We start from the raw sequence: 24,976 nt of genomic DNA, 5'->3' as shown, positions 1-24,976 counted from the left end.
ACTCTCTCAGGAAGCTGCTGCTCCAGTTCTTGTTTCCAATCTTACACCATTGCAGTAGCAGTTTCCAGACTTGATTAGGGAGTGTTTATTTACAGTACAGGGTGTAACATAAAATTATATTAAAATGGATGGTGATGGAGCATTAAAATTATACCAACATTAACCTCCTGGAACAGGCAAAGCAATGTGTGCTGGTCTAAAAACTACTGTTCTAATTTCACCAAGTATGAAGAAACTGATTTCTCGGCAGCATGAATACTGCCATTGGGCTGATGACACCATTTGTGTCCTACATGTGTTGTGCAGCCACAGAATCTCCTGGCATCATTCTACTGAAGCCTAAAATAAATGCAGTCTTTTCCCCCTTTTTAAAAGTAACACCACAAAACTGACATTTCTTGTTACATTTCGTGTTTATGGTATTGATGGGAAGTTGAGAATATATTTGGATAATTACAAAACATCAAACACAAGTATAAGACATCCAGACTAATACACTTTTTTCTAGGTCTTAACACAGAGAATGACGTCTAACAAATTTCCTGTTATTCTGATTTTGACATTTGTGAATCCATGTTGTTCCAGCAAGGCTTGATATTCACAGCCACTTCTCTCCTTTCCCTCTGTCTGCACAAGCATGTTCAAGGACTGCAGCAGAGCTGTGCTCCTGTTCTTCTTTTCATCATCCAACACCATTTCAGCCAGCAAAATTGCACAGCCTAATTTAAAAACAAATGCAGGAAAGAAAATTTCTGCATATAGAGGGGTGCAAACTACAAGACTTTGGGTGATTTCCTTTATAATTTATGGATTTGCTCTGCTATTAAATGAGCAATCCACTATTAAATGAATAATTCACTCCTCTCACAAACCCCAGGAAATTCCCTTTCACAGTATGGAGTGATCAAACACTCACAAGTCAAGTCATGTCTCTGTTTTCAGGGGAAAAAGGGATGACTTCTGTAGACTTGGCATGAGCACTATAGAAAACAGTAAGACAGGAATAGAGTTGTATCTCTTTGGGATATACTGCTGCTTCACATTCATACTGAAATGATGCCAAGCAGAGAGAAGAGTGGATGGCAAGCATTACAGGAGCTGAGAAGTCCATGTTTCTGTTCAATACATTCTATACGTTATTTCTGTAGGACTCAAATTCTTTGTGGTGGGACTGACCTAAGGATGAAAGTAGAACTTAAATGATCTGATTTACAGAGTTGTCTTCTCCATATTCAGACCTGTGAGGGGAAACAGAACCCAAGAGAGGGCTACTGATAAAAGCATTGCTATACATACTTGCCTTTTAGCTTTACCAACTCAGATCAAAACAGCAGCAGTTCATAGTGATTTTATTATTAAGTGCAGCATAATATTCATACCTTTCTGACCTTTAAGACAATTTCTTCAGAGCCATTCCAACTTGTACAGCTCAGACATTCAATAATCATCAAAAAGTTTTAAAACTTCACCCCCCTCACTCTTCATGCCAGGAAAATTTTTCTCAGTTATGCATATTGCTTAGAAAATCTTTTCAGTTTTAGACTATTAAATCCATTCCTTCTACCAGTCAGCAAAAGATATTCAAGGAAAGTGAAAAACTCATTTTGTATATTAGTAAGATGAGCTTATAATTCCTCAGATGACTGGGCTGCATCAAGGGATTGCGGAACACTGAGCCTGAAACACATCTCCAGTCCAGCTTCCTACTCAGAGCAGGGCAGCTCTACAATTAGCTCAGCTTCTTCAGGGCTGGCTTCACACACAAAAGCCTCCAAGGACAGACATTCCACAACCTCCCTGGAGTGCCAGCTCCAACACTTAATTATCCTGAGAGTGCAAAGCTGTGGTACATAACCACAGACACCATGCCCAAAGTGCTAATGCTTAGTGTTGTGCCTTAATCACAGGATAGATTTAGGCTGGGTGGTAGCCAAACACATTCTATTCAAATTTTACAGTCAGACATAGTACTTAGGGGCACAGTTTTAAAGTCTGTAACAGTTACAGGTGTGCCAGTTTTAGGATTTGATTGTTTCTAACTCAAACAGCTTAGAGCAGCTTAAAGAACAGCATTATGAACTTCATGAATAACTACGAGATGAGACACATTTGATTGCCAGAACAAGTCTCTCTCAACATACAAAACTTTTAAGTCAAGAGCAAGCTTCATGTTAATGTGGAAAAGAAACATTTTAAATTTATTCCTTTGGCCTTATTTATTTTAAATATCTTTACAGATGAGATCAGTTAAAATTCCACTCATAGAATAATGCACAGAAACCTGCTAAGAATTAAAAACCCCAATGTAGTAAAGTCTGACATTTCCCTGATTTTGTACACCTGAAATGCTCTGCAGGAAGCTTGTTTCTCCTTGAGTCTCCTTGAGTGAGTTGAGTCACTGTGGCACTTTACCCATTGGTCAAGGAGCAAAGTAACTCCTGATTAAGTAACATCCAGGCAGATGCAACTCAGCTTTCCTCATTAACCCTCTCTCTCATTTGCTGAGGTTGGTAATTCAGTATTGGTACAGCCTCTTGAACACTGTTTTATTGGGACTACTGCTGTACAAGTGACAGGCAAGAAACAACAGAGAGAAGAAAGTTTGTTTGAAAGTGTAATTTTGATTTCCAGAGAGGCTTCCACCACACTTTAAAAATAAAAAAATAAATATCAATGAAGTATTGGGAAAGAAGTAAACATTAGGAGAGGTAACATTAGTGAAAAATTACATGAAGAGTCTGGATACAGCATGCACTTCTCCAATTAAGGATTGAAGCATGAAGAAAGTTTTATTTTTAAGTTTTCATACAAGGTTTTATACATAAATCCTAAAACTCCTCTCAATTAATGAGACAAAAAGAATATATGGCCATTCAATCATATTCAGAAAACCTCTGAAGTGATAGTAAACAATATGAACAGCTTTCAGCTGCAGCCTGTGCAGGTACATACTGTGGCTGGAGGCCAGAGGCTGCTGAAATTCCTTCCTCTGTGATGTTACAGCTGTTGTAGGAACAAGTTTAAGGTTTGTTCTGTTTTCATTTTTGCTTATAGAAAAAGTGCTTTAAAAGACTATATATGGGAAGTTTTTCAGTCAACCCCACACAGCAGTGAAAAAGAGGACTAACATCCCCAAATTCAGGCAGATGGTACAATACTAACTTTTAATTTCTGATAAAAATTAGTAATAATCACTGAATACACTGCAGAGGGAGAATTGTCTTTAATTTTAAGGTCCAAGAAAACCAAGGTATTAATGTAGCTCAGTACAAGCTTGCAGTTTTAACTTGACATGCTATACACAGCTATGCCAAGCCTAAGCTTAATATAGTCTGCAGAAGAACTGGACATTAAAGTACTTCACATGCAGGAGTTTCAGCCTGCCCCAGACACTTTTTAAAATGCACAGAATTCACTCTGGCAGAAGCTGCACTCCAACTTGTATCCAAGGCCTGTAACAACTATGCTTCAGAGAAAGGGCCACAATGATTCTCAACTGCCAATACCAGCTGGTTGATGATGGGTATATTGCACAAGGGGTGAAAATTCAGCATCCCAGATTGCTTGTGGGCACACTACTGTGACAGACTCTTCTTGAAGCACAGAACAGCATCTAATAAGTTCCCTGTGATCTTAATTTGTACATCTGTGAATCCGTATTTCTCCAGTAGCTGTTTATATTCTGAGCCGCTTCTCTGCTTGCCTTCAGTCATACTGAGGGATTGTAGCACAGCTACAGAAGGGTGCATCTTCTGTTCATCAAGCACAGTTTCTGCCACTAGCAAGGCACTTCCTGCATTTCCAAAACAACCAAAGTGGTTCTGTGTAAGTGTTTTTAGCTTCAACTTAAATGGTTTTTTTTCAGAGCCAGTTACAGAGGTCCCATCAGATTGATTTTTTAAATGGTGTTCAGGGGAAATCAGTGAAAGGAGTTTACTTTCAGTGATCTCTTCCTGGAAGCAACCATTTAATTGTTAAAAAGAAGGGAGGGTTTAGAGCACTGTCTCTAGAAGTTCAGATCACTTCCTGTCTATGCTCTTAAACTCAGCCTTGTTTTCATTTGAACCAGACAACTCCTGTAAATATCTGTCCTAACCAAACTTTGCATAAGATTAAGACAGTCACCCAAAATTTTCTTTCATAATTTATAATCAGGATTATAGTTTATGGGCTAGGTCTTATTTTGCATGCTCTCCTCTGAAACAAACTTCAGACCTACATTTGCATTAAAGAATCAGATGATCTTAGTGGTCAGGCTTTTCTGCTCTTGGTCTTCTTTGATCTTTAATACTGCCTGAATATGAGTCAACAGTGTGCTCCAGCAGTCCAAAAGGACAACCATGTTCTGGGGTCCATCAAACACAGGATAATAAATCACTACACAGGTGATTGTCTTGTTCTACTCTGTGCTGGTACAGCCTTGCCTTGAGTACTGTGTGCAGTTTTGGGCACTACAATATTAAAAAATAAAATATTAGGCTATTAGAGACCATCCAAAGGAGGGCCACAAAGCTGGTGAAGGGTCTCAAGGGGAAGCCTTATAAGGAGCAGCTGAGTCACTTCATGTGTTCAGCCTGGAGGAGATTCAGGAAAGACCTCATTGTGGTCTTCAGCATCCTCACGAGGGGTAATGGAGGTTCAAGTACTGATGTCTTCAGTCTTGTGACCAGTGACAGAACTCAAGGAAATAACATGAAGCTGGGCCAGGGGAGGTTTAGTTTGCATATCAGGAAAAGTCAGTGCTCATTAAAGGTACATTAATATGCATGTTTAGGCTCACAAGGTGAAAAAAACATACCTGGTCTGCAAACAGCCGATATCTTGCTTAACAGCACATGTATCTTCTCATCAGGCCAGTCATGAAGAACACGAGAAAGGATGTAAAGATCTGCTTCTGGAAGATTATCCTTGAAGAAGTCACCTGTTGGAAAAGAGTTAGTACATTCCTACAGAAACCACAGAGTATATACTGCAAGAACAAGGCACTTCAGCAGAGTACAAAAGCAACAAGAATGAACAGGTACAGGTATGCCCTGATTTGCAGATAAGGAAAGTGTAGTTAAAGAGCAGATCATAGGCAAGAATTCAGTAACAAAAAATAGAAAGTAAATCTAAAGCAAGGAAAGAGACAAAGTTCTTTGAAGTCACCATACTGATCTTGTCTAGAAATGAAATATCTCAGACAAGCACATGCAGCCTCTGCTTCAAGCGGTATTAAAAAAAATTACTAATTCATACCTATTTAGCCACATTTTTTATCCCCACAGTCTTGAAAAATACAATGTCCCCATTTAGCATGGATAAACCTACGTTGCCTTGTACTAAGATACATTTGGGGTTGAAGCAGCAGCAAAAGAGCACATTCTGTGCTCAAGGATAACAGAAATCAGACAAAAGATTACGTGCTACATTTACCTGACACAAATGTCACTGGAGCAGCGTGTTGTCCTGAAGGCTGAAAGTAAGAAGTATTCGAAATGACTTCTGGAAGGTCAAATACTGTGACCTTGAGATTTGGGTATACTTGTACTAATTCATGAGCCAGAGCTCCAGTGCAACCTATTAAAAGTTTAAAGAAGTCAATCAGGTATTTTCTCCCAGAATTTGCAGCAATTTTTAAAGACAAGGCTGTATATAACATTAAAATAGAGACATACAGTTGGAACCAGAGGTAGACTGCTCAACAGCTAACATGGGCAACAGGACTTCCTGGTTGATCCAGAGCGAGGTTTTAAAGCTTGTGGAATGCAGGCATTACAAAGCACTGATACGTGAAATTTGACAAATACTCTCTAGAATAGTAAAGATTGTGAAGTTTTGGAGTCTCTGCAACGGTTGTACCACTACTGGGTTATGAGATGCTGTCTGCCTCCCCAGGCACTAAATAAAGTATTCTTCTTTCAGTGGATCTTTCCCTATGTAATAACACTTCCTCTGTGCAGCTCCAAGCACACGGTGAAAAAAAAGAATGCTAAAAAGCAGAGTTTCTTCATGTATATCATTGGTCTTCAACATTTTGGTGGATATCTTAGATATTAATAACTACAACAATACACAAAACAAACCCATTAGAAACTAATCAAAACTTTTGTTTTAGCAGTGCAGTGTTTCAAGTTGGACACCCCAGTAGTGGTGGCTCACTACTTTCATTACTTTTGAAAATCCTGGATGTGCCTAAGCAGAGCAACAACACTGCTGAAAATGGCACTTCCAGCCCAATGCTGTATCACCTGAGCAATGATCATCTTTTCTGCCTTGAATTGTGTAACTGATTGAGACACACCTTCTCTTTTCTTAAAGTATTCATATACCATTAAGGTAACTCTGCTTTCAATTAGCTGCACTGTTCTTTTATCCTGACATTGCAATATCAGAAAAATAACAGTAGATAATATTATTCAGTTCTAGTAAAAAATACATGTCTTTTAAGTAATAAAATGCAGAACTGAAATCAATCTTTTCACTATAATTTGTATACAAGTTCAATTACAAGCAATACCTCCTAAATCACAAGCAGATTTAAACTGTGAAAGATCAAACGCTGTAGCCACATCTCTTGCTGTCAGGTGAGCAATGCTGTGCATAGCAGCCATAAAACGTTGCTTTACCTCCTGGTTGTGATAATAGTCCTAAAAGGGGGGGAAAGTAGTGTAATTAAAGTTTATTTTCATTAGTTAAACTACGTACAACCAAGGCAATAGGTGAATGTGAGAATTCTCAAACATCAGAACATCAGAATTCCCAAAATGAAAATGTCCATTAAAAGTGCCACTGACTATTTGCTCATCCAAATCTTCTGCTGTAGTGATAAGGAGATTTTTGCATCCCCTCAAGAATTCTGATCACACAGACATCTTGAAAGGACAGATTTAGGAGACTGAAAGAAAAATTCTAGTGCTCCTTCTTGATATCCTCACAAATTGCTTGCATTTCACTCAAACATTTATTCTCCATGATGAGAAAATAATTAGCTAATTGGATCATATAATAAATCAGAAATGTTAAAGATTCTGCTTTTTTTGATTAGGGAAGAATCAAGCATTCAGTAGCAGAACCTCATGCCTTTACCTTTTCAAGGACACATACACACAAATCCCTTTATGTTTCACTTTTATACAGATTTCACCAGTTATGGCTGGCTTTGCAATTACCATGAAATGGAAATATTTCCAGGCTGTTGTGTGCACAGTGCCATAGGCAGCCCACAGATTCTGCTCAGACCATCCTGTACACATATGGAGCCCAGGTCCAAACTGGGCACAAGTATTACCCAAGCAAAGTTGATAATCCAGATGTTTAAGGATGAGCTCCAGTTTACATATATTAAACTACTTAATTTGTATGTAAATTTAGGCATCTACTGCAACAGCTATCCTAAAGCAAAATATCTTAACTCCCTCTAAAGACCCTTTGAATGATTTCCAATGGAGCTCCTGTCCTCCAGTTATTTAAGTGCTAACATGAGGCTAGCAGAGCTTTTAAGTCTCCAGAAGTCCTTATTTTGTTCCATTGACTCTACATGAAGGATACAGAAATCTCCTTCAGGACCTTCATCACCATCTTGAAGTTTAATACAAATTAAGGACCTCAGGATATAGTCTGAAGTACAATTTAAGCCAGCAGTGCTGTCAAAGACATTCTCCTGCTCACACTACCAGCTCTCTGCTTACACAGGCACAAATATTGATGCCTCTCAACCTGCTTCACCAGATGGGTATTTGACAAGTTAGGCTAGTTACAATCCTAAATGATTCTCCAGTCTGATCTCATCCACCTGGGCTAGCATTGGGAAAGGAATGCCACAGAATGCAGCAGACGGCAGGATTACAATTTTATCAGTAATAGGTATCAGCCTGAAGCTTATACAAAACTATAGAACTTCATAAAGGAGATTAGATCCCTTCTCCACTACATCAACACAAACCAGCTTTGACCACACAGCACAGCCTAAACTGGATGCACATCAGTATCAACTGACTGGCATCCAATATGGAAGGAGTACATGTGTGGTAAGGTACAACCTGGTGTTATAAAAAAGACACAAACGTAAATTAAACAGGCCCAGAGGTTGTTCCGAGAGTGTGTCAGTGGGATGAGCACCACTTCACCTGGAGAATTTTTGTCAGCACTCAAATTTCCCACCAGATTCTATGATTGCTCCACTACTTCACAGCCTAAAGTTGAAGGGAACAGAAGTCTTGAGATTGGTAAGTTGCACTGTGTTTCTACCATTTCTGAGACTGATAAACTTTCTTCAGACAGTTCTGTCTCCATCTGCCCCTAGATCAGTTCTGGGCTCCTCAAACTAATTTTGACACTAGTAAGAGTTTATATTACCTTAAATAGATCATCTGCTTTCTTTCCAAAGGCTCGATGATTCTGCCTGCTCCCTTCTTTGATAGCAGACTCCAAGTTTGTGAAGAGAGGCCAAAGGTGATCATTAGAATGGATAATGTAGCCATGAAGTGAGTATTTACCATCTGAGGTCAGGTAGGTATTTGCTGAGTCTGTATTACTGTAACCTTATGGGAAGAACACAGTTGTAACCAGCTTTGTTTCAGTACTTTGCAACTGTTATTTAAAATCTGAAGGCATGTTTCCCTGCATAAATAACTAGTAAATCCTGATCTAATGATCTATTACTAAAAATTTCACACAAAAATAATTAATTCTGCCAGTCTTGTCATTCTTAAAGGAGCAAGTATTTAGTGTCAAAAAAGAATTTAGATGATGGAAAATATAGATACTGATTTTTAAAATTATTATTATTTTAAACAAGACTACCTCTGATACCTAATATTCAAGGGACAGTATTAGAAGTTCCTCATTCTTGACTGTATATTTTTGTTTAGATTATGGTTGCTTGTTCCCTGAATTCAAGTTTTCTCCATTCTGTTTTGTCTTTAGGTCTTTTTCATTTGTCATGTCCTCAAACAGAGCGAAAAAGACTACTTTATTCTCTTTTCTTCACACCTAATCTTTTCAAGTCTTGCTATATAAATGATACACATGGAAACTTGCAACTACACAATGTGGACTGAAATAATCCTAATACTGATTCCCCCATTTACATACACTTTCAAGGACTGCTCCAGTTAGGAGCACAAAGAGGGACACATTGCAGAACTTTTCCCTGTCTTCTGCTGAAGACTGACAGCACTGCTGCAGGAAGAAATGGAATTTGACAATCATTTTAGATAGAAACACAGAATCACTTCAATGGAAAAGCCTTCTAAGGTTATCAAGTACAACCTTTAACTCAGCACTGATAAGTCCACCACTTAACCAGGTTCCCAAGTACATCTACACACCTTTTAAATACCTCTAGGAACACTCAGCCACTTCCCTGGGCAGCTTGTTCCAATGCTTGGCAATCCGTTCAGAGAAGAAACTTTTCCTAATATTCCATCTAAATCTCTCCTGGCATACCTTGAGGCTGTTTCCTCTTATCCTGCTGTTTGTTACTTGTAAGAAAAGACCATCTCCCACCTGGCTACAACATAATTACACGTAGTTGTAAAGAACAAGAAGGTCTCTTCTGACCCTCCTTTTCTTCGGGTTTAACACCCCCAGCTCCCTCAGCCACTCCTCATCAGACTTGTGCTCCAGACTTCTCATCAGCTCCATTACCCTTCTCTGGACATGTTGCATTCTTGTTATGAGGGGCTCAAAACCGACCACAGGATCCAAGCTGTGGCCTCACCAGTGCTGAGCACAGTCACTGCCCTGGTCCTGCTGGCCACACTATTGCTGATATAGGCCAGGATGCCACCTGGGCACATGCTGGCTCATGTTCAGCTCTTTAACACCACCAGGTCCTTTTCCACCGGGCAGTTTTCCAGCCACTTTTCCCCCAGCCTGTAGTGCTGCATGGGGTTGTTGTGACTCAAGTAAAGATGACAGATATCAGCCATTGTTTCCTGGGAATGTCCATGCAACCTTTTCTTAGAAATTTAGACAGTATTATGTCCAGAGAGCAAAAACAATCTAAAGTTTCCATATAGGAGACTTGAATGTGTTCATTACATAAAGCTTTTCCCCGCATGAAATGGTTCCAGCTACTAATAATGAAAGCAAAGGAATAACAATCTATCCCCCTCTGTCCCAAATCCAATTTACCCACAATATCTAGTCAGAACCTGTGACCTTAAAACCATCTCTTCCACTCCTGCCTGTCTTTCAGTACCATATGCAGTTGCAAAGAGGATAAATTAATCACCTTCTGGTGCTTTCTCCAGTAATCCAAGAGAAGCACATGCATCAAGGAGTCTTTCAGTTCCACACACAGAGGTTCCAACATCATTTGCAATATCCACAGCCTTCATTGGACCTTTACCTTTCAGATGATCAAAAATCTTCAGCTTAGAGGCTACAAACAGAGCCTGTGTGTGGTAAGAAATTGTTATCATATTGTGTTTAAAAAGACTGCAATCAAAAACCATAAGAATTATATTGTTTGCCTAGAATTATTCTACACAACTACTATTAAACTACTGCAATGCAATTTAACAAACCTCCTAAAAACTGCTCCCTTCCTTTTGAGAGGGTTTCAGTATCTTGGCCAAGTAGCAGAACTTTTAACAATGGTGTTTGGGAAAGAAAGGACCTCACAGTATTCTGGAATGCAGACTATAAATTTTGTATGAAGACCCACTTCTTTATTGAGATATTTTGCACCTCCCCATCTATATGACTGTTTGACCTAATGGAACATTCTTCAGCATATGAACCAATATCAAAAGATCAAATTAAACTGTATATACCCAAAGCATAAGGAACTCAAAACTCTCCACTAAGATAGCTTCAGTTGCTAAAATACAGGTTATTTTAGTAAAATTAAGGAAAAACCCAAAAAGATTAAGAATAAAAAGAATAAAACTTCATGGGACAACAGTACTACAGGCACACCTTAACAGGATGTGTAGACATGGAATGGGGACAAGAGAACAGTTAGTGCCTGATGGTGAAGAAAAGCTCATGGGCAATGGCTGCCATAAATTGAAAACCTTAGCTGAATTTTTTTAAAGATATGCTAACCAAACCAGAGAGTGAAGTTAATGAGATCTGGTAATATATACATCTCCATTCAAAATGAATTTGCAATTCTACAGTTTCTGTATGCTGAAGCAGATAAAACACCTAAATCCAAGGAACTTATGGAGTGCACAACAGTGGAGACAAATGCAACAATCACAGAATCCATTTCTTTACAACTACAAGCAACTATAATGAAATTTAAATCTAAAGGTAATGAAGGAAAGAAGGGCCTTGACATTCTGCTTAATAAAAATCAAAGGGAGAAAAAGAGATTAACTTTGAGAGGTAGGTCTGCTACTGTGTGTCTATATATTCTACCATTTTCACTTCTTTTTACAGTTTCCTTTGTTATTCTAATAAGTACATATATCTGGAATTTACTATAATTCAGGACTTCACAATACTGAGCCAATTACATCTAGTTTACCAGATGGTTTCTGAGACCTGCCCAGTCTTTGGACTGATACCAACTGGAAATTATTAGAACAGGAAAAAGAAGGTGAGAAGATAAGGCAGAAAACTTGGCTGACCTACCTATTCAGTAATTCTCAGCTCCAGGAAAAAAAAAAAAAAAAAAAAAAAAGAAAAAAAATGAAAGAAGAAAAAATGTCAAAGATCTAAGTACAGATCAGACTACGTAAATTTGGAACATAATAAAATTCAAAGTTTTTTAACTTGCAAGTATTTAAGCCTGATCCCTTCCTGTTCTGCAAAAGAGTGGTTCAGAGGAAATTAGGCAGCAATATCTTCACCTGCAAGAGATTTTACTCTGTTTTATAAAGCTCTTGAAGTGACACCCAAAAATCAAGATGAAAAAAACTTGGGTTTTTGTGGAAAAAAATGCTTTTGTGTACTTAAACCTATTCTGTAAATGGACTTTACACAGGAGTAGTGGGAAAGTAAAGCTCTTCCTTTTATTTCCAGCCTCCACTGTTTTTCAGTGCAGAAAACTATTCATCATCACATCACAGTTTATGTACAACACATGCTGGTGATTCTCCATATTTTTTTACTTAAATTGAAGAAATGCTAAGCATCATCTCACCCATTCAATTATGTCACTTCCTATGGATACACAAGAAGTTCACAAATGCAGCAATCTCAAAGCCACTTTATTCCAAACCTCCCAGGACAGCTTTGCATGCCTGCAAGCAGCACGCCCACAGAACCACACCACATGATCATACTGCAGTCTTCCTTCAGAGCTGAGCACAACTCCCCACTGTTTCAGCAAAACTACTGTTCACTGTCTGGTGTGCCTTCCTCCACTCACCTCAAAGTTGCTGGATCTTTACTTCCAGTTTGCACTTCACTACCACTTTAGGACTTTTTTGCAACCTCTTCCTAAAACTCAACTTGATGGAGACCAGTAATCTATTAGACTGATCACTGTTCATTTCTTCTTCCCCTTCTTCACTATTGTCTTTGCTACACTGGAACTATGTAGAAAATCTAGGAGAACTTAAAATGTCCAGCTATGCATTTCTCATCATGCCTGGCTGATGATAAACAGAGCATGTGACCTTGTTTGTAAGCTGATATGAGTACACCTCCATCAGATACAGCATGGACATTATGTGTTAAACACATCCAGAACACAGAACAGGTTATTAAAAAAAAACACATCTTGGAGAGGAAATAAAAAATTAAGATCTTACACCGAATTCTAATGCAAAACATTAAAAGCTACAAAGGAAATATATACAATTCTTGTCACAGTTTTAAATCAGGTGAGTTAAGCAAGTTAAATGCTTTCTTTGAAGAGTATATAATTCCAGCTTGGTTGTACTCTTCTGATCAGTAAAAAAAAAAAAAAAATTGGCAACTTCTTTTCTCTCTCAGCTCTGATAAAATTATCCAACATGTAACTGAAATTTCATAGAACACATTAAAACAAATACAAAAAGACAAACCCAGCAATGTTTGCAATGCATCAGAAGTTTTGGCTATCCTGAGATTCTCCAGAACATCAGTGGTCCTTTTTTACTACTTATTAATACATTCCTCCCCCAGCTGAAGTACTTCACAATACCTGGCACATACTGGAGTCCAGTGAAACAAATGTATCAGACAACAATGTAATGAGTAGCTTTATTTTTCCCTTACCTTTGAAGCTCTAAAACCATCCATCAGCTCTAGAATTTTGGATGGAAGTTTTGATGCACTCTGTGACACTCCATTCTGATTTTCCAAAGGCACTGTAAAACCAGGTCTGACAGTAGAACTGTTTCCAGAAGTGTAAACAGCTCCTGAGGAATGCATCCCACTGCTGTCCAACTTACTAGAAACTTTGTGCTCTGTGAAATTTGAAGATTCACTTTTTCTATCACTTAGGTTTTTAGAAGTGTCCACAGAATGGATAGAGTCATACTTTTTATGTTGTACATCATGTTTAGAGGGCGGATAGTACAATTCTGCTAGCTTTTTGCAGAAGTGATTCAGAGGAAATCCCACCACATTCAAGAAGTCTCCATGGACATACTCAACTAACATTCCACCAAGGGCTTGGATACCATATCCACCAGCCTTGTCCCTGGGAAGGAGAAAGCAAAAACAACATAGATCTAATTAAGGTTAAGAATAGAGATATCATAGAACACTAATAATCCACCAGTACTGCAGAGGCTGGAATAAAAACTAGTGTACCTAAGTTAGAGGCAGATTAAATCTGTTAGATAGACTTCAGTTTGTAAATCACAAGATAAAGATCAGTATTTCTACTAAGGGTGAGTAGCCAAAAGTCTTGATGCTTCAGACAATGCAGGTGACTGCAGTCAGAGTGTGTTGTCATAGGTTACTAAGTTGGGGCTACCAAAAAGGTAACACTGTCACCAAGCAACACTGCCACTGGGTCACTACAGCATACTGACCCTCACCCAATTTCAGCCTCACAAGAGGCTGAAAAGCCTTAAGGAATGTTACATCCTAAAAAAGCTCAACAAGATGACCTTTTAGAACTCAAATGATTATAAAATGCATCTTGCAGAGCTCAGTGATAGGAATACCTAAAAATGAGGATTAGGAAGACAGACTTTGGGAAACAGCAACCTATTCAAACAAGATCCATTACTCTATTTGGCCCTATTGATCCATCCATCTCTTGTGCAACCATCTGAGATGGAACAGAGCTGTGGTTCACAGCACTGTGCTCTTAGATGTCATGGTAGTACCAGTAATTTGGCACAGGAATGTACATGCACAGAAACTAACCTTCAAAATCTAATTTGTCTTTAGGTGCAATTATGCAAATTCCACAGAGTGGAATGGAAATACATAGAAGTCAGATAAGCTGCAGTGGACCCAACAATTTTACTGCTCTCATACAAGGAACAAGGCAGTTAAAAGTATGTTTCCTACATAACAAAAGAATCTGAAAGCCTACGTCAGCAAGCTTAACAACCAAAGGTCAGTCAGTATCAGATCTACTAACTTAAGGTAGCATGGATTTACAAAAACTGCTTGAGAAAGAAGGTTACTACACAAAAAAAAAAAAATATTGCTAATTTCTCAATCTTAGAAACAGCTCTTTATTTTTAGTACTTACCTCTGGATTCCCTTTCTAATAGCATGCTAAAGCAACCAGAGGAATCAGTATACCAGCCAGTAAGATTTTCTGAATTGCTATAAATTGTGGAATAAGAATTTTCCTTTCATCTTGCTTTGTAAGCACTACCTTATAACTTCGTCATTGTTTAAATTGTTTCTTCCTTTATAATATTCTTATGATTTACATGAACTAAATTAGGAATATTATAATGACTAAAATGTCTTCTCATTTTTCAGTGAAGCTGTAGTCATTTTGGTATATGCTTACAGGTAGGCAAAAAACATTATAACCACCAAAACAGTGGTATCATACTCCCAGCAAGAACATTAACATAACTGGCTATGTATTTATTTTTCTACAACATTTTATGTTCTGGGATTGGATCCTGAAAAGAACATTTATATTCTACATTTTATTCCTTCACAGTGAAGTGTGAAACTGTAGAGCTGCAGGCTCTGTCATCACTTTCCAGACTGCAGTAGGGTCCTTTGCTTTCACTGCCATCAGAGGACAGCTACTAAAACTACATAGGATTTTCAGGCTAGGAGTTGTAAGCAGAGAAAGTTGCTCATAAGGGAAAGATTACAAAATAAAAAGCTGGGTCAAAGAGGCTGGCAGAAACTAAGTCTACTCATTATACAAGCCCAAACCAGTTAGGATTACTGTGGTACAGCCTTCTTTCTACACATAGACACAAAAGAAGAAAGAGACAGTGCCTGCAAGCAGAAAAATCCTTGGTTAGAAAGAAGAACAGGAATAAATCAAAAAGCAAAACATCTTTCTGGAGCCAGAATTTGAGGTTTTTTTATGGCCTCCTCACAGACTACCTTGAGACAGCAATTTCCCCTCCTTCCTTACCCATAATTTAGGTCAGCTATGAATTTCTAGTATTACTCTCTGTCACCAGTGATTGACTTAAATACTATATGCCAATTTTCTTCTTGCTAGAAAAAAAATTCAATTTAATCCTCTTTTTATTTTATTTTTCATGTGACTATTAAGTCTTGTAGTATTTCAGAAAATTATTTTGTGATGTAATTTTTTTTTTTTTAAAGGAATGGTCACTTTTTGTTTAGAAAAACCTGTATGCATACAATTGTGTAACCTGTATGAGCGGATATGGAGGAGGGAACAAAAACAACCAAAAAAAGTGCTGTGAGATACTTTTTACTGTTTTGCAAAATTTATAGGACACTGTGTTTAGTAGCTCCTTTGCAAAGTCAGAACAAATGCTTCTTATCCTCAGGATTATATAAACAAAGATCAATTGGCTTCTGCCTCAGAGAGTAATGAAATACCTTTGCTCCCTCAGAAACCCTTGCTGTCACACACCCTTTTTTAGCAGAATGAACAGAACAACACAGCACTGCTCATGAGCTGTTTTGGTGCAGTGAAGTACTGCTAAAGCATACTTGCTTCCAGAGGAAATATTCAGAATATTCCAAAATAATTTTCAACCTCACATTGTTCCTAAAACTCCATGGTAATTTTTCCTTCAAACTGCAACTTTATGGCCCACTAAATTTAACATCATACTAATTAGCACAGTAAACATCATCTTCCAAGAACATATGTAGGAATTTATTACAAGCTGTAGTCTTGCCAAAACATTCTCTCCACATAACCCAGTTTAACATAGGTCTATTCAATAAGCTGTGAACCTTACATGTTCACAAAGCATGCCTCATTTACACATAAGCATTGAAGTATATCCAAAGTCTACACTGCTTTCTCTTTCCCCAGTAAAGCATCGATTTATTGTTTTATAGCACAAATTAGTTTAAAAACCACCACATTTTATATTCTTCCATGATCACAACTGAAGCTACAGGGACAAAAGTTCATATCAGATCACCTGATATGCAGTCTATAGTGCTAACTATGCCTTCATGTGGCTTCAGCTAACACAAAGGAAAGACAAATTCCTGTCCCTTGTTGTCTCCAAATAAGTACTTATTTTTTAATTTTTTTTTTTAAGCAATCTAGTGAACTTCATCTTAGGAGTAGTAATTAGGCATTCTGTTCTCATCCTATTTCTTCCATGGAATCACTGTTGCCTGGTATATTGTCTTTGTAAATGTTGCCTGGTATATTGTCTTTGTAAATGTTGCCTATATAGGTCAGTAACTATATAACCAGTATTGCAGAAATGCCTAAGCTGAAGGACAATTTTGGCACAGCAACACACACAAATTGTGTTTTTACTTTTCACAAGTATAAGTAAAAATTAAGCTGGTGTTGCTTGCATCAGAGCAGTGATTTTGATAAACTAAATACATAGAGTTCTAGCCTTCTTCCAATACAATTCCATTATGCCCTGATTATCCAACACTAACTCTTGTCACCTGTTTGTAATGCATTGTCTTGGGCATTGAAAATGCAGTAATGCCTCTGCTAACAGAAAGGTAATTGTATATTGCACAAGTGCTTGCTCTAATCTGCAGTATTTCAAGTTTTCCTTTTTCTAATTCATTAAGGGTCTAAAAAGGTAGCTCACTTTCACTGGAGAAATGACAGCTTTACACAAGAACAAAAGAATAGTGACCTTGCATCACCCACACTCTCATTTATCATACACATAGAGCAAAATTTCACAGAACGCAGGACAATGTTTTACACTGGCTTAATAGTGTACCCTAAGGCCTATTCTCAAGTGTTGTGTGGTGGCATCAGGGCCTTACTTACATTGGCTCCCCACTGTGAATGTACTCCCATAAGAGCTCCTCAGACAGCTCAGAAAATTTGACTTTAGTCTCTTCATAGAAATCAGTGATTTCCATCTGTAGCCGGTTGTCTAAGAAAGAAAAAGACCTTATTAGAAACAGTAATTGTAGTTTAGAGAGCATAGCATCTAGGTTGCATTTCTTAATCATTTGACAATTTTGCTTGAGAAAAATTAAATATATTGCATAGATGTATGAAATGACTGATGATGTTCTTTAGGGACAGTAGACTCAACTTTCCCAAAACAGTAAGAGTTTGCATTTTCAACCTCTACAGTCCTGACTCAGGGCTAACAGGCTGCTCTTCCTGTGTGCAATATTAATCAATTAACAATGCTTACACAATGCTATTTATGGATGCTGGCACACGCATCCTGCACTGTGTACAAAGAAGGCTACAGCCACCCTTCCAACTTTATGACTGTTGTCAAATAACTCTTAACAACATATCAGAGTTCAACATGTAGCTGTCATAAAAGTGGGTACGTGTAGCTGCACCTGCCCTTTAGACTTGGGTATCCAGCAGTCCCATCAAGAACCATTGCTGTCACCTTCCAATCATCTCTGAAGAGATTACAAGATTATTTCAGATTTCTGTAACTGGCAGTGGCTGAGAAAAGGTGCAATAAAGTACTGCACACCTGGGTATGGACCCTGCTGTCACTGCAGACAAAGCTTTTCCAAAACATGTTCAAAAGGTAACAGCCTTGCACAAATGAGTGTGCACATTACAGATTATTAGCTGTCCCTACTCTTTTCTATAAACACCAAGGTAACATCTCCTGTTACCACAGATATGGTAGCAGTGGAAATGCCTGAGGAGGAGAAAGAAATATCTACACTACAGACCAAGGGAAGAATGCTAACCAATTTTTAATAGTGATAGTGTGAAACCCAAATGAAAAAAAAGAAAAAAAAGAAAAATTGGTGCATATGAAGACAGATTACCATGTCTTTCAATACTGATAAAAAATTCTACTCAGCTTAAAATAAAAATTTCATCTTTAACAAGTTAAAAAACACACTGTAACTATAAACTGTAAATAAAAACATATTCTGCAAAACTGTTCTTCTGTCAATTGCATCTCCTGGGGAATCTGCAGACTAAAGGTATATTTTTATTCATCTGACTGTGATGCAGTTCAAATTTGTAAACTTCATAAGAGATGTGCTATTATAGCATCACTATCACAGTTGGGTGCACTTAACTTTCTTCCTAGAGTATACAGTTAAAGGTGTTACTTACATTGCTCACAGGTTGCTCACAGGAACCCCTTGGTAACATGTTTTATTTCTTTTGCAGCAGCTCTCCCTCTACTATACTAGCATATTAGCAGTACTGCTGCATAACTAACTTTAATTCTATTTTACAAGAGTTAAGAGCAACCATTCCAGAAAAGATTAAAAACTGTTAATTTGTGTACAGAAAGACTATGTCCAGAAAAATGTCTGCAAAAGCTTTACTAAAAGACTATTGGCACAATCATCAGACAATTCCCTTCTTCAAACACTCCTCAAATTACATTAATGGTACAGTTTCCACAAAAACCATTCACTTTCTCAATAAATTATAAGATAAAGAACATTGGTGTATTGCTCCCTACAGCTTCGCAACAGTTCTTAACAGTGTGAGGCATTAAGCCTCAAGTGGTATAAGCACAACACAGAATGAATTTGATACAGATCACATTCAGCTCAGCCTCACAGTCTGTAGTACCTTTTCTGGGAAGTCTTTAATTTATATTTTGATAAGGTTTATCTTGAGTAGAAAATCAATTCATATTGTCTATGAGACATTTTCATCCTGTGTCTTTACTTGTACAAGCTGAGATTAATTTTTAATACAAATACAAATATTGACTTGCAATAAAATGACACGTACCTTTACTGTGGCAGTGTATAATAGCCACCCCTGTGAAAACACTGTGCTCTTTCCCATTCAACCTGCCAGGGAAAAAATGACCATTAAGCAACAGTCTTATGAAATGTTCCACAAGATTATATTGCTACAGCCAGAGAAGCAGACCATTACATTAATATATCACTCAATGGATCTGACATGCATCCTGAACAAATAAATTTTATTTCAGTATCAGTGAAAAGTCATTGGCAAAACTAACAAAAAAATAGCCACATAAAAAACATTATCAAAAGCTGAAGTCATTTAAAGTCTGAAAAATATCACTTGTCCATGGTATCAGCTCATTCACTGTGCATCAGGAAGGTGACTATTCCAAATGCATTAGAAAAGGCCAGCTGGCATAAATACTACTGTTACAGCCATCTTCACTGGAAGTTGGCAATAAATATCTAGGTGATGCAATTCAGACTAAACATGTAATAGGGATCTAGAGCATATGTTCTCATTTCATCCAGACTAGCCCCCAGAGATCCCATGGGAAGCCACAGTGCAGAGGAAGAGACCAGAGTCCCTTATCCCTGGCTCTCTCTTGTAGTGGCTCCAGAGTGCCACGCAGTGGCCAATTGGTTCTGAGGACTTTATCTCCTGTGCAAGCAACAGACGTATAATAGCAGGGGACTGTGAATCTTTGAAAAGATTGTTTAAGGAATAGTCTCATATTGATTAGCCAGGGTGTTTTTGGATGTGATCAGAAGCATGTCACATGCTCTGTCCACCATAAGATTTCACACTGAATTGTAAGATGAAGCAGTTTGTGAAAATTTTCATTTGACACCTCGGATATTTGCAAAGATGCATCATCTTGTCTGTCTTTTTTCCTGGAACTCTAGAAAGCCAAATACTCAGTGCATTTCATATCCCTAATTAAGAGAGTGACCTACTAAACTTACAACAAATGAAACAAAATCCCAAAAAATATCTGCATGTATCCCTTCTGTGGAGCCCTTTTGAGAATCTAAGTGATGGAGAAACTGTATCTTATTAAAACTACAGACCTTGACAGCATCCTGTAGGCATCTTGCTTATCAACTGGTTTCTCCAGGATCTGCTCATCCACAGACTAAAAGAGAAAGACAGAGTGAGTGTGCTGCTTTTTCTCACTTTTCAGAAACTGAGGTCAGAAGTCATGTTTAAATCATGATTTCAGCCAAGGCTTCAAACTTGAGTGTATCTAGTAGAGCAAGAATAGATACAGTTACTTTGGTAGAACAGGTAATTTAGTGTCAAGCATATGAGTGCCTCTAACTCTCCAACAACTGCACCTCTCAAACAAAAGGATAATTCAACTTGTTCTTTTTAACAGTTCACTGTCTCTGTGAAGATGGTAGATATAAAATGATCTCCTCCTACAAGGCACAACACTGAACAGCTCACATAATCTGGACTTCTTGACAGACAAGTCATCTGAAAACAGAATTTCCATTACATCTTAGAGGATCCAAGGCAATATTTAGGCAGTATTAGTGTCCAAAACCAGCAGCACAACTTCTAGCTCTCAAAACTTCAAAAATTACCTTATTGGGAAAAAAACCTAAAAGCCCCATCAGCAAAACCCAAAAAGATATATCATAAAGCAGATGTAACTTCACAGTGAAGGCAGCTTTCAAACTTAAACGTAAAGATACTAGTGTTTTCTTCATTTGTCATAAATTAAAATAATGCTAAATCACTACAGACTTCTTACCACAATAGTGTCTGCTCCTATGACAACATCAGGTGTTATCTGATGCTTCTGCAAAAGCATAAGAAAGAAGGCATTTGTTAGAAGATGCAAGGAGAACAAAATCTTTTAAGACTTAAGGTAAGAAAATAGCAGTTTACTGATTTAGTAATAAGGCTCTACACTGACCTGAAAACAAGACAGTGTTTCTTCTTTTGCACTGTTTGCAAAATAGTAATCATTTATATCACCATAATAAATGTGCTTCAGCACACCATTCTCAAGCCACATCCTTGCCCAAATATGTTATTGATGAATAAATGCATCCAGGAAATAAAGTGCATTCTCAAAAGTCAATCTGGTCTTCAAGGTGACAAACAATTCCTTTAAAGAAAGTGCCTAGTGTTTGGAAGCCAGAGAATACAGCCCTCTAGGAACATTTTTCCAAGCAAAATTTTATTGAAAAATAAAACTCCTTTTCTAGCTACACTTTGTGGTTTTCTCTCAAAAGGAAACAGTCTATTTTTTTAAACATGAGAGGTAGTCATATATAAAAATTCCTTGTAAACCTTTCTTGACTTTAAACTGTACCTGTCCTTATAGCTAAGTTTTGATTTACCTGCATATTCTAAGGTACACTGCAGTTACTATCACACACAGGTTTCATGCCAATTTGTATGTGTGACCATTACAATAAAACATTTATAGGAAAGCAATTCTTCTAGACAAAGACTTGATGTGCTGTAAATTGTTTAGTATTAGTTCTACTAATTCTTGTATGAAGAAGCATTTTGAAATCCACTGAACTAGCATTATCACCAGCACAAGTGTTTTGCAATAAAAGCCCAAAGTAAGTAATTTAGTGAGGTTGGGTTTAAAATCCACTCTCCTATGTTGAACCATTGTCTGCAAAGTAATTGACAGAATCCTGGGTAACGATTTACATTGGAGATCATGCAATATTTGCTTTGCAGAATATAAATGAATAGTGTTGCCAGATGTCACTAAAGTGTTCAACACCCTTTTTCTGCTGCTAGAATAGGATCCACAAACACCCCTCTCTTTCAGAGGTATATTATTAAGAAATTATTATGGTCCATTTTGTGAGATTTAATCAGCTCAACTTTTAAATAGGTTCTGGTAGCAAAGAGCCTTATGTGTTCAAACAATGATCACAGCCAAGGGTGTAAGTCAAACACCACTGATAGTGTAAGTTGCATCACTGGTTTTGATAAAATTTAGGATACAAAACAGTTGCCTTGTGTAACAGAACCTGAAATCATGTCAACTTCTCCCTTCTTAAAATTAAACACAAATTCTGTTTTAAAACATTCTGGGCAAAACAGTAATCCTTTTTCTGCTTTCCTCCAGTACCTCCATACTCAGAATTTCTGACTATTCTTGTCACTCCCTCAGTGAAAGCTACAGCAAAGCATTAGACTCAAAACACACATCAGTGTATTTCTGTGGAGTCTGTCTCCACAATCAACAAACACCTGGAATGACATCAGCCATGCACCTGAGTGTTCAAAGGAACTATGGAATATATATATCCCACACAAGAGTAGGCATGATGCTGACAAAAGATGCAGGCCACTTCAGTTTGTGGAAAGCCTGAACTGCAGGCATGAGACTTTTGATTAGGCAATTTCAAGACACCATCTTTCACAAACTACAGGAAAACATCCATTAGCCTTCAGTGGAGAAAAAGGACTCGGGGATCACTTAAGCAGTGCAAGGAAATTCAGTCACAGCAATATGTACCACCTTCAGACAAAAAGCTCATTGCTGTTATAGTAACTTACTACATGCATTCTGTTTGCTACTTCAAGGGCTTTCTGCTTTGCAGTTTCCACAGCATATTCATATGGGGCTGTAAAAGATGACTTTTCAAGTGTCTCCTTAAACCAGGATGGAACCACCTCAAACCGCAGGCCCTGCAATACAGGAAAGTGACCCAGTCAATCTGGCTTCATTATTAAACATTGCTCCCAAGGCATATTAAGCAAGTAGCAAATTTGACATCTGCTTTATCCACTTTAACACATCTCCCTCCCAAACATACACAGGAAAAAAAAAAAAACAACCAGCGCTTCTATCAGTGTTTGCTTGCAAAGGATATGTATGCACTAATCTCAAACAAAACAATCAGAACTTGGAAACTGGTGTATGTATTTGATTTTACCCTTACTACAACCTAATCACATTAGTAACTGCATTATTCTTTTCATATGAAAACTAACAGTATAAACCTACACACTTCATAAACAGAGGATACTATTGGATTTTTTTAATTGAATCCCTCCATAGCACTTTACTCATGCAACAGCAGTGCACATCCTTACAGGAGTTTTACTGCACTTTTTGTGTCCACGCGATAAACAGGAAACAAAACCAGACAATTTCTAATTGGTTTCATCAAACAATGCCCAACTATTCTCCCAACTTTTTTGCCTCTGGGTTACATTTTTACATTTACCACACCTAGCAGGCACGCTGTTTCTAATAACTTAGTGCGTGACTCAACCTCGCTGCTTCTCCACACATTCGTATTTTGAAGTTATTTCTTTCACTTAAGTTCAGAGTATTGGCTGAATTACTAAGGATGGTAATACTAAGCAACCTAAGATGGACAGGTAATACCCAAGCGCTATTCAAAAGTCTCCCAGCGAGCGTCAGCGAGAGCCGCCCAGCGAGACCGAAAGGTTCCTCCGCACGGGCTGAGGGTCTGAACGCCAGGTTACGGCCCTTCGCTCCGCACCAGCGCACTTCAGAGGGACACATCTTCACTCCCCGCTCCCTCCCCGGTCTCACGGAGCGGGCGGGCCGGAGGGTCGGGCCCGCAGGCCCAGCCGGCACAGCCGCAGCGCCGGCCCGTGCGAGGCCGGCGGCGCCGGCCGCACTCACCACGTTGGTGAGGATCTCCTGCCGGCGCGGCGAGGCGCTGGCCAGCACCACCCGCTTGCTGACCAGCTTCCCCAGCACCGGGTTCAACACCATGGCGGCGGCCCCGGCCCTCAGCCTCCGCTCCGCGCTGCTCGGGGGCGGGGAGACCGCGGCGGCGGCCTTATGTGGCGGCGGGGCGGAGCCGGGCCGGGGAGGGAGCGGGAGCCTGGGGCCGTGCTCGGGAGGGAGCGAGAGCCTCGGCCATTCAAACAGCGGTTTGCATTGCGTATTTACACCTGTCTCATGGATCGTGTGTCTCATTGGAGCCAGGCTCTTCTCAGCGGCGCCAGCAGAAGCTGATGCTCACAAATTTTCACTGAAGTGTGAGGAAGAAGTTTCAAGTGCAGTTGACCATGCACTGGGACCGGCTGCCCAGAGAGATTGTGGTGTCTCCCACACTGCAGAGATTCAAGACCCATTTGGACACAATCCAGTGCAATGTGCTCTAGGATTGCCCTTCTTGAGCAAGGAAGTTGGACCAGATGATCGCTTCCAGCCTTTCCCATTGTGTGACTCCATGGTTTTTGTTAGGGGTTGCCAAATCTGACCGCCCAGTGGAGGTGAGGCTGCCGCTGCCCCGTGCCCCAGGTGCCCCCAGCAGCAGGGCTGAGTGTGTGTTCCATTGCCAGCAGGCAGACATGCACACCCTGTATGGCATGTGCTCTTGGAGACATCAAAATTTAAAGACATTTTTTCCCAATTGCTTACAAACTACAAAGAACCTAGGGAAATTATGCTGAATTAAAAACAGGGGTAAAAACCTTAGATTAAGTACAACTGTGAATGTAGACAGCTGTGCTCTGCAAATGCATAATACTGAATAGAGTTCTGGGATATCTGGAGAGCCAGCAAGGAAAATAGGGAATAGTCTGTGCTTATCCTCTAGCTTGTCAGAGCAAATTCACGGTTCCTTTTTCAGGGCTGTGGAGTGTGACACTGCTCCTTGCAAATGACAGGTCTGAAAGACATTGCAGAAATGAAAACTATAGTATCTTTCTTATGATACCAATATAATTTTTGATGGAATAAAAGGACAAGAATTCCATCAAGCAACAGAAGCTTATGTTTCCTGACACATACCAGAATAGATGTGTGTGTCACATCTTCAATGTGACTGCATTACTAACCGAAGAAAGGGAAAT

General features: G+C 38.8%; 1 protein-coding gene across 2 annotated transcripts; it reads right to left on the bottom strand.

Annotated features, from left to right (window-relative positions):
* Positions 1-394: 394 nt before the first annotated feature.
* ASMTL (acetylserotonin O-methyltransferase like) lies at positions 395-24,031 on the bottom strand. 2 transcript variants are annotated; one of them, XM_056482074.1, is made up of 13 exons: positions 23,796-24,031; positions 22,694-22,825; positions 20,913-20,960; positions 20,224-20,288; positions 19,190-19,251; positions 17,270-17,378; positions 13,144-13,570; positions 10,220-10,382; positions 8,338-8,522; positions 6,500-6,629; positions 5,416-5,559; positions 4,799-4,921; positions 395-3,793 (listed from the first exon to the last, which is right to left on the bottom strand). In XM_056482074.1, the coding sequence occupies exons 1-13, from the start codon at positions 23,886-23,888 to the stop codon at positions 3,576-3,578; spliced, it is 1,899 nt and encodes a 632-aa protein (XP_056338049.1). In that variant the 5' UTR covers positions 23,889-24,031; the 3' UTR covers positions 395-3,575. The 2 variants fall into 2 exon arrangements, with proteins under 2 accessions (XP_056338049.1, XP_056338058.1); XM_056482083.1 differs by having other exon boundaries at positions 395-719; positions 23,796-24,018.
* Between the last annotated feature and the right edge of the window lie 945 nt (positions 24,032-24,976).

Source organism: Oenanthe melanoleuca, chromosome 1 (assembly GCF_029582105.1).
Source record: "Oenanthe melanoleuca isolate GR-GAL-2019-014 chromosome 1, OMel1.0, whole genome shotgun sequence".
Taxonomy (NCBI): Eukaryota; Metazoa; Chordata; class Aves; order Passeriformes; family Muscicapidae; genus Oenanthe; species Oenanthe melanoleuca.
The sequence above is the reverse complement of the archived record's forward strand: the minus strand, read 5'-3'. Positions and strand labels throughout refer to the sequence as shown.

Excerpts from the sequence above, each read along its gene's own strand:
- ASMTL (XM_056482074.1), bottom strand. The coding sequence starts at position 23,888 with ATGGTGTTGAACCCGGTGCTGGGGAAGCTGGTCAGCAAGCGGGTGGTG. Across the intron at positions 22,826-23,795 it reads AGGAGATCCTCACCAACGTG|GGCCTGCGGTTTGAGGTGGT; the intron begins GTGAGTGCGGCC and ends CCTGTATTGCAG. Across the intron at positions 3,794-4,798 it reads ATCGGCTGTTTGCAGACCAG|GAAGTGCCTTGCTAGTGGCA; the intron begins GTATGTTTTTTT and ends TTGGAAATGCAG.